Source organism: Lycium barbarum, chromosome 6 (genome assembly GCF_019175385.1).
Source record: "Lycium barbarum isolate Lr01 chromosome 6, ASM1917538v2, whole genome shotgun sequence".
In the NCBI taxonomy this organism is placed as follows: domain Eukaryota; kingdom Viridiplantae; phylum Streptophyta; class Magnoliopsida; order Solanales; family Solanaceae; genus Lycium; species Lycium barbarum.
The window spans coordinates 99,459,758-99,470,542 of NC_083342.1; the positions used below are offsets into that span (position 1 = coordinate 99,459,758).

General features: G+C 35.3%; 1 protein-coding gene across 1 annotated transcript; it reads right to left on the bottom strand.

Annotated features, from left to right (window-relative positions):
* Positions 1-831: 831 nt before the first annotated feature.
* LOC132644997 (probable E3 ubiquitin-protein ligase LUL4) lies at positions 832-9,907 on the bottom strand. The gene is made up of 3 exons (XM_060361714.1): positions 9,308-9,907; positions 2,425-2,932; positions 832-1,315 (listed from the first exon to the last, which is right to left on the bottom strand). The coding sequence occupies exons 1-3, from the start codon at positions 9,766-9,768 to the stop codon at positions 1,196-1,198; spliced, it is 1,089 nt and encodes a 362-aa protein (XP_060217697.1). The 5' UTR covers positions 9,769-9,907; the 3' UTR covers positions 832-1,195.
* Positions 9,908-10,785: the final 878 nt, after the last annotated feature.

The following is a 10,785-nucleotide window of genomic DNA, read 5'->3' on the forward strand; positions in this document are numbered from 1 at the left end:
ATGCTTTTAAGGGGAAATAACAAGTTGAAAGATCATTAAACATATGGTGAAAAAAAGTCATGTGATGTGATATCTCATAGTGTGTTCCTTCCATAAAACAAATAGAGTGCATGGCACTACCAAGTGACATAAACAGCATAATAAAATGCATTAAATCCCAAAGCAAGTATGAATGTAGATGATTTGATCCATCATAAAGAAAGGGGAATGGAAGAAATGATTGAAACACCGACAAAAATGCTCTTGAAATTTCTCTCTTTTTACCCTTTGAGATCTTGAGCTTCAATGTATGATGTGTGAGAGAAAAATGGAAAAAGAAATGAAATGAAAACACAACCAAGCAGCCAGAGAAGTGTCATCTTCAAGAGTCAAAAACTGAATCAAGTAGCCACAGAAGTGTAATCTTCAAGACTCAAAAAACTATGTATGGTCCCCAAAGACAGAAGCCAGTGCATACGTACAAAGTTGTAAGTGTAACTAAGATACAAAAAAGCTATAAATGTTACTGTATATCTTCTCATTTCAGACCTCTGGGAAAAACCCCACAGAAGCTTTTGGGGATGCTGCTAAAGTTTGTCTTGCTTACTGCTAACTTCCATGGCAAATATTCTCCCACCCACACCCCTTTTTGGCTGTTTGCAAGAGTAAAAGAAAAAGTAAAAAAAATATACTGCCTAGAATGTTCAAAGTTATTCATGTGACCCTATCTAGGCATACTCTTTCTTGATTTTGAATAGCCATCTTTTGTTATCTTGACCAAGGAAAAAGGCCTAAAAGGTTACCAATAACTGAATCTGCAAGCAATGGGTGAGAAAATTCAAAAGTAGGACATTTGGAAAGGTAAGCAATACTGTTAAAACTTTAGTCAGAAATCAAACATTCATGAATGTTTTACATGCACCATATTTCCAGAGCAGCATAACTTTTAGTACATGAAAGTACGTTATTCAAGACAAGAGGCACTCGGCTAGCTAAGTAAAAAGTGAAACAAATTCATCCGGACCGATCATTGGCCTAGGTTATATTTACATTGCAATATAACACAAGGAATGAAAAAATAGTTGGCCAACACAAAAGCGATTAATTGGCTATATGAAGATCTACAAATATATAGGGACAAACATTTACGAGTTGAAAACAGGAGACACACGTATGATGATATTAGGATCGCTACTTTGTTTCTGCAAGGAAATGCTCACTCATCGGTATCCCCATTGTTAATATTTATCTCTAAGAGCTCTTCAAATGGTTGCCGGCAGATTGGGCATCTGTTTGACTGAAGTCTCAATGTGTTCGCACATCCATTGCACATGCACTGGACAACAGGAAAGTTATTAATCAATAAAGCAGCCAAGATGTTAAAGGCGGAAAATGGAAACCATCAGAGCTCTGGAGAGACTTTCAAATGTAAAATGCAACTGGTGCATTGGCAGCCAACTCATTACTGTATCTTGAGCAACTACAAGTAACTGAAAGCTATTTACATCAATCTTGTATCTCAATATCTTGCAATTACAAAAATGATACAATGTGAAGCGAGTTTTTTGTGAATAACAACATCTCTCCACCCCCGAAGGAAAATATGCGACAAGAAAATGATTTATTACAAATAAAAACCACAATGATTAACCACCATTGGAATAAGTATGTTTGAGCTACTTTAATTGATAACTTATTTAGTATCGTCTACTCGAGTTAGATTCGAATGAGATGTAAGACAAGGCATGTGTGCATTTGTTTGCTTTCAAATATTCTATACGAGACAGGTAATGTATACAGCACTATCAATTACTTTTCAATCAGGATACATATGTATCCTCAAGATACTGAAACGGCTATCATTATTTTTTTTTTTTGATTAAGCACCGGGTGTCCGGGTCTCTTTGAGCCCCGACTAATCCCGGGGGTGCACAGGCCCTCGGCAAGGAGTTTCCCGCAAGTGCACCACGGGTAATTCAGGGTTTTACCCCAGATTATTGGAATCGAACCAATAACAATTCATTCAAGCTATATCATCTAACCGATAATTAGACCAAAAAGTTACTTAAATTTAATTAATTCATTTTTCTGAATAGGTTTCCTTTCATCCAAAAAATGACTCCGACTGTTTACATTGTTTTCGTTGCAAAATACTGAATTTCTGTTGCTGCCATTCCAATTCAAAGGATTTTTTTTTTTTTTTTTTTTTTAAAAAGAAATCGAATTCTCAATTCTCTACGACGTCTAGACCATAAAATATTTTCAGGAACAAGAAAATCAAAATGATTTTTGTCTATTTATTCTTTGAGGTTGCAAAATGAATTCATCAAAATTCTTTTTATCAACATATCTTTGTCTAAAATAAGAAACTCACGTTCAGCAAAGGCAAAGGCAAAGGCAGCTCAGTACTTATCAAAAAAGCTGACTGAGCTTAGTGGTTCTTACCAAATGTCGGCATGGAAGCACTGCTGTATCTTTGGGTTCGGTCATGCATATTACACACTCCTTGCCTGAGCCATTGTTGTCATAATCTGGGCCAGAGTTTCCAATTCCATATAACTCATGCAGCTCATAGCGAACATTATCAACCCATAAAATCTGCCTAATGATTCTCACTCTGAGAGCCCCTTCATGATCCTTCTCCAATACAGCTTGACTAATTTGCATATGGAGGGACGTTTTAGGCAGAGTATCGCTTACATGATCCTCTGTTAAAACAGATGGAAGGCATGTTGTAGCAGTTATTACAAGGTGAAACACATTCTCATCTGATGACAGTTCAGAAAGATCTTCCATTTCAAAGAAGCCTAAGTCAATGCCTGTCCCAGAAGGTTGACGAAATTTCTGTCCAAGTCCTCTCTGGAAAGGAACTGTTATAGGTACATGGACATGGGGATATATTGGAACAAATCTGCAATGAGGCTCTTCCTTGACAAAATAAAACACTGTGATGCTGTACAACAGAGAGGAAAAAAGAAATCATTTCATGATCTAAACTAGATGAAGGATTCAGCAATGATATTTACATATATAAAATAAATAAAGCAACAAGATACAATCTGTAAGCTATAGGCACAAGTAGTATCTACTGGTGCTCCTGCGAATTTGGAGCACATAATTTCCACTGAACACCCACATACTACCTTAAATCAAATAATATGAAACCACCTCACCTCTGTAAAAATGAAAAATCAACAAATTAAGCGACATTACATTGTTTCTTTTGAGGCTCCAAGCAGTTCTTTCTTGTTTCTTTTGAGGCTCCAAGCAGTTCTTTCACTATCATCTGACTCATATCCCAATCAAATTATAGAGAATGAGATATGATAGGTTTTAAAATAGTTCTCAAATAAGCATTCAACTAAAATCCTTTTGAGGTTCTCAGTTCCAACTTTGAATCTGTAAAAATGAAGATCAACAAATGAAGTGACACTACATTGTTTCTTTTGAGGCACAAGCAGTTCTTACCATCACCTGACTAATATCCCAACCAAATTTTAGAGAATGAGACACGATAGATTTTTAGATACTTCTCAAGTAAGTATTCAGCTAAAATCTTTTTGAGGTTTTCCGATCCAACTTTGAATTACAGCAAGAGACATCTCATTAATGAATATAACATGTTCTTACCTGATCACAAAAAATAATTAATCAAGAGATTCCTGAATCTCTGAAATGTATTAAAGGCAACTTGCACAGAAGAGCATGGCCAAAATATGTTTTCAGTTTACCATTAGTAATTTCCCATATAAACAGTATCAACGGTCACAAAAATTGGGGCATGGTAACTCCAAAAGGTTATCTTTCGTTCGATTAATTTTCTTTCTTTCATTTTTCTGCCCCAAGTTTCTATCGCTATTTGATTTTTGCCACACAAGCTCCATATCCTATTCTTTCTGAACACAATGGTAGCACAAGGCCTTTTTGGTTATCACATATAACACCGATTTTTCTTTTTGATAGGTTCAATCACATAAAACATTGATAACAACAGCTTGACATTTGTAAACTACAAACACATAATAACAGAAGCATAAAAGAATGCTGTGAAACTGAATTTGAAACTAAAAAATCTTCAGCAAAAGGAACATGTCAAGTGACAAGTTTCTTATGCAGTTTAAAATGGGTAGGTCTCTTCTGGATGTAAAAAGGCTGAGCATTCTTCTAGTCCATAATTTGTTGGAGTCGAACACCAAAAGTTCCTTCTTTGTGTGGTCCATCGAACATTTAAATGATGCCTTATTAAATTTAAAGTGTAAGCCTCAATCCTCTTTAACTCCAATGAATGACCTCAGGAACTTCTTGTTCCAAGACATAAAAGGCCGCGGGCTAATCAAAATTTACTCTAAAACATGATATCTAGATCCATAATGTGATGCTATTGAGCAACGACAACAACAACATACACAGTGTGATACCATAAACGGGTTCTGGGGAGGTGGGGTATACGCAGACCTTACCCCTACCTTGGGTAAGGTAGAAAGGGTGTTTCCACTAAGACCCTCGGCTTGAAAAAAGCATTTTCAAAACAGGTTTGAAAAATACAAGAGTGAAGTGATGCTATTGAGCAAGCTGCAGATATTATTCAGTTTTTCCTTAGTATCAACAATTTTAACAAATACAAAAATGAGAATGAGCTTCTGAAAAGCTAGGAAACAAAGCTTCTGTTCAATTGAAAAATCAAAAGCATTACCAGAATGAGTGAAAGATACAAATGTCGGTACTATTTATGGGAGATGATGGCTAATAGAAACAAAAACCAGAGTCAAGTTTTTCAGGCATGATGAATGGATCACTCTCTATAGAGTGGTAATTGCCCCGATACGTAGTTCGATAACGGGTTAAGACAAGTACCCTCCCACATGCAGTTTGGCTCAGAGATTTGAAATGTATTTGGAGATTATTTCAAAGAAGTGCTTGTTTATCAAATTGAACCATTATTTCAACTTCAAATTTGAATCAAATAAGTGCTTGTTTATCAAATTGACCCATTATCTCAGCTTCAAATTTGAATTACGCTTTCTGTCCCAATTTATGTGATACTTTTCGCTTCCCGATTCAAATGAACTTTGACCAACATTTTAAAATGTATTTTTTTCTCCAAATTGATATGAAAAAGGTTGCAACTTATAGTACATTTAATGTAGTTTTCAAATATATAATTTTTAATCTTAAAATATTGAGTTAATCTAATCCAATTTAGCTTCAAAGTTTAGTCAAATTGACTCTCGAAAAGCGCAAAGTATCAAATAAAATGGGACGGATTGAATATTAAGTCTGACTAACACGTTTAAGGTGTTTTTCGAGTTTTTCCAAGTTTTCACTCATAAAACTTCAACTGCATGTTCAAGGTCAAACACAACTTCAATTTCCAAATACACTTTTTCAACTTCAAATACGAGTTTTTTTAAACCTCAACCAACTCATGTACAAAAGCCTACTTAAAATTCCCTAGTTATGGACAAGATTCGCAGGGAGTTCACTTTAAATTTCTGTTAGAAATTTACTGCAAACTCTCCAACAGTCATAATATTTCATTAACAGTCAGGTGGTCTTACTATTTTTTTGAAGCTGATTCAGACGGTCGTACTATTTGTAAACCATCGAAGACACTTCCACGAAGAGTAGTGTCTTCCAAAGGCTTATGTCCCCACATTTGAATCCGAATCATGAAAAAAAATGTTTTTCCAAGTAACACAATATCATAAAATGACAGATTCTTCCGGAAAGATACGAGGTCAAACATCCTTACAGGTAGTTATATAGATTTCTTTAACTGATTGTCACTAAACTAAACCGGTTGTGAAATTTAAGCTACTATATGCAACACAAACACTTTAATGCCCTTCTATGGGTTATAATCCAATTGAAACAACTCAGAAGTAGGAAATGGAATAAATCTACCTGGACCAAAGATAACTATGAGCCCGAAAGATCAAATCATTCTAAAGTTAGTGCTCGAAAATTAATTTTCTGTCAAGTTGATATGATATCAAGTGGCAAGACTTCTTCAAGACCTTTCACTCGTAGCCAAGCGAGGGAGCTCCAAATACTACAAGCCATGTTCATAAAGAGAGGAGCGTTGGAAGAGCTTGAAGAGAAGATCTCAAGAGTATACAACGTTTGGATGATAGCTTGGGAGGATATTGAAGAGGACACAAGAAAAGAGGTCACTACACAAAGTGGCTAGATGTGAAAGAGGTGTGTGAAGGTCCCATGTGGGTTATTTGTGCGAAGGCCACTTTTGGGCCTTTGTTGTAAAAGGCAAAACTATAAATAGATGCCTCAGTCTTTCATTTACACCTTACATTGAATATTGATGAAAAACTCTTGAGTGATAGTTTGTTAGGCTTAGTAATCATAGTTATCTTAGCTTTAGTTGTGTTAATCGTTTGGGTAATTGCAAACCTTTGTCCATTGATTTCATTTGGAGTTTCATCTTTGTGGATTCGAATTTGTGTCTCCTTTATTGAATTCAAATAGTATTGGTTCATTAGTAGGAATCAATTAGGAGGGTTTAGGTTTAGTATACCTAGATTTGCCTATAATTCCTTTATTAATTGGGTCTTACTCTATATCTTTTCTTCTCATCCCCAATTCTTGCTATTTGGTTGTGAATCTTCGGTGCCGTTTGGCCATAAAAATTATTCACTTTTTTCCGGATTTTTTTTTCACTTTTTTCCGGAATCAGCGTTTGGCCATGAAAATTCCGAATACAACTTGAAGTTGTATTCCGGAATACCAAAAACTCAAAAAACTTGTTTTTCAAAATTTTTTCACTTTTTACTACATTTCACCAAAAACTACAATTTCAAAAACTATGGTCAAACACAACTCCAACTCCAACTCAAAAATTCCAAAAGAAAGTGAATTTCTTTTTTGGTATCTATGGACAAACGGGGCCTTAGAGTTTCACCCTAGGATTTGTTATCACAAGTGTTGGTCATTTTCGCTATTATCATTTCTAATAATTCAGGAAGAGAGGGGAGGGGAAGGGAGAAAGATCTCATTAGTGAGTAATGTATGCATAATGAAGCAGGCATAAGACATCTTAGACCAAAATAAAATTTGTTTCCAAACAAGAGAGGGATAACCTAGTGGTAAGGACTCTCTACCTACAATCATAAGGATGTTGGTATCGAGTCACCAAGGGAAATTCACCCAAAGTTCTTATCGGGGCCTAGTTTTTAGTAAACAACACCCGTGTCATATTTGTTTGCAGCGTATGGACCACCTCCTCCTCCTCCTTCCCGCTTCTTCTTGTTCCTCCTCCTCCTCCTTATTCTATTTGGTATAAAGTTTGGTACAAGAAAACACATCTTCAACCGCTAGCCTAGTATAAAGCAAATGATAAAAGCAAAAGGGAGTAAGGGACCAGTGAATTTCATATGTGTGTGTGTATATACATGTTTTATACTCCGTATATTATATGAAATGAGAGCCCTAAAGCAGAGCAAAGCCATATTTAAAAATATCCAAAACCATGCTAAAACAACTGGAGTTCGCAGTGAATCAAGCTTTTTTCTTTTTTTCTTTTTGATCAGGTATGAACCAAGCACGTCTACCAGGGATTCTGCCTCCTGTACACTACATTCTTTACACCAAAAGTGAAACAACAATATATTCATCCCGAACTTCAATCTTTACCATGTCACTAAATGAATAAAGCAATTCAACTTCATGACCGTTTCAAGGTTTAAGAGGAAATTTTCCTTTTTCCTTTTAATTTTTTTTCTTTTTGAGCACAAACCTATGCTACACAGTCTCTCTTGATCTGTAATGAGTATAGCATAGCTCATGCGAGCTAAAACACGTGCAGTCTGTAAATTTCGACAAAATCGTTGACCTATCAGGATGAAGCACTTCAATCCATTGCCACACAAGTGGGAAAATCAAAACTTACACACAGCTACCAAACTTGAAACTATACAGCAGAGAGTACTATGTATCTCTTTTGAGTTTTATATCTTCCACATACTTCATATCAGCTGTCTGTTCAGATTTCAGACTCAAACCCGATGTGGTTTTTTACTTAAACTGAAAATCAGATAGCAGGTTCTATACTATTGCTCTTATAAGTCTGTTCTTGGCTCAGTCCCATGACTGCTAATCATAGAAAGAAGGGTAGCCAATTCCCATATTAAATTAAATAATAGAAAACAGAGCAGTGACACAAGTATAGTGCATGACAAGGTAATTTACAAGATATAGAAGCAGTGTTATATTGGCTGACCTTTTGTACAAAGTCCATCACAATCTTACTGCTTGGCAAGCTAACTCAATAAAAGTTGTTGCTTGCTTATCAAAAATAATAGTAATAGAAAACAGAGTGGTACACAGACAAACTCAAGCTATCTTCTGATCACTGATGTGGCATCAAGTAGTTAAAGATATTTTCAAAAGGATAACTGAAGGTGCAAAAGAGGAGTCATTCTGTCTCGACAATACTTCAGCAACAACTACTACACCAAAATCCCAAATTAGTTGGATTTAACTATATGAATCATCAATATGCATTCTGTTGCATTTGGGTCCATTTTGTTCCACTACTCAACAACTTGTCTTTTAAGACAAATCGGGGTCCTCTATAACTAGAGATGAATCTCTAATCAAATTAAAAAGACTCCTAGCAAACAAGACATAACATGGGTATATATTATCTACTAGCCAATATTGCTTATATGGATCTCTTGCTTCAAAATTCACATGTTACTGCCATTTCTTGAGTCAAGAAGCTCTATATTTGATAGAAACAGGCAACACCGGAGCAGTAAGTTATGGGATGCAGTTATCTTAGTATGATGTTCATTAAGGAATGAATCTTGATAGCAGTAATGCGGAACAAGAATAACAGTACAACATCTTAAACCAGTAATCATGAGCCCACTAGACGTCACCAATTCAGAAACCCTGATGAATCTGTAGATATAACTTCAATGTTTAGCAAAATAAGGCCACGGAGAAAGAGCAAAGCAATATCCATTAGCGGCATAACAAGCTCAAAAATCTTTCTCCCCAAGTTGGATAATCTGTTAACTCTAACCTTAATATAAAGAGAATCTTGGGATCTTCTTAAATATCATATACTTCCACCAGCTACCAAGGAAGGAGATCCCACAAATGAAACAACATGGCTAAAGTGAGGTGCCAGAATTTAAATTCCTTAACTAGAAAAGCACAAAAGGAAAGAAAGATCTCATCTTTCATTTTTATTACCTAAATTTATCGGCTCTGAGTTCAATTGGGTTCATAATTTTTCTAACAGCAATATATTAACTGTAACTAAGAAAAGCAGAAACAAATCTTGAAGCAAAGGAGAGGTACTTACTTTCCATCAAAGAGAGCATCAAAGACAAAAGAAACCAAATGTTGATCTGGGTTGTGCTCATCAAGCTCAAGCTTTAATGAACCTTTATGAACATTAACACCACTCCTAACTTTCTTGGCTTGTTGTGTGTCACCATAGGGTGATGGGGCAACCATCCCCACCACCTGATGAGGAGGAGGTAGGTAAGAACCAACAGGCCAATCACTGTGAGCAAAAACAGACCTACCAACAACAGTAGGATTAGTGCAGTGGCAGGTGTAGGAGGGGGGTGGTGGGGGTGGGAGGAGATGAGGTGGAAAAGGGAAAGGAGGAGGGGGAGGGGGAGGGGGGTGGGTATGGTAAGTAGGGTCAGGTGAGTAGTAAGAGTAAGAAGAAGAAGGGTAAGCATAATAAGGATGATTATTCCAGTTGTTGGTATGATTTCTTCTTCTGTTGTTGGTGTTGCTCTGTGAAATGCCCATCACTAGTTTTGCCTCCTTCTTCTTCAGCTGGTGGTTGTGTTGGACTTTGGAGTGACAAATGTTCCTCTCTCTCTCTCACACAAAAGAAAAGAAAAGTGACCTTCTCTCTCTCTTGTTTTTTTTTGTTTTGGTGGGATTATTTTAATACAATTTGTCAGAGTTTGTTGAGAACAGCATTGTGATTTAAGGTTTTGATATGCATTACTAAACAACAGAATTTAATAAGCATTTACTATAGTAATTAATGTTTGATTAAATTACTCTTTTTTTCATGTATAAATAAAATATATTAACAAAATTACACAGTTGCGTTGCAGGGGAATGTGTGCTCATTCTAGTTTCACGGGAGATAAATTACTCAAATGACTATCTTATTGTAGCTTTGTACCATTTATGATTATCTTTTTAAATATTATCATTTGTAACTACATTTTAGCAAAATAGTGTATGTTTTTGCGTGTCAACAAATACATGAGAACATGGTTTAAAAAAAAACAGGATTCTTGATTTTCGCCTTTAACGGTAGAGCTATTAAATTAGATATTAATATATATTTTTTTGATGTATTTTAGTGTTTTTTTGTTTTATTGCTTAGATGTATTTCAGTGATTTTTTTTTATGTATTTCAGTGATTTTTTTTTTGAAGTATTTTAGTAATTTTTTTTGTTTTTGTTTTTGATGTATTTCAGTGACTTTTTTTATGTATTTCTTTGATGTATTTCAAATACATTGTGTACATTCCAACTACATATGAAGCTAAATACATTCAGATACAAAACAAAAAAAATTCAAATACATGACATACATTAAAAAACAGTGTGTTTGGCTATTATCAAAATACACTAAAAAAATACAAAGAGAAATACATTCAAAAGTAGTGTATTTGTGAGATGTAGATTTTTTGAATGTATTTGTATTTGGCTTTTAAAAAATACACACAAAAATACAAAAAATACACACGGCCAGATCTGAGACACCACCACCTCCACCAAAAACCCTAATCTGAGACACCACCAT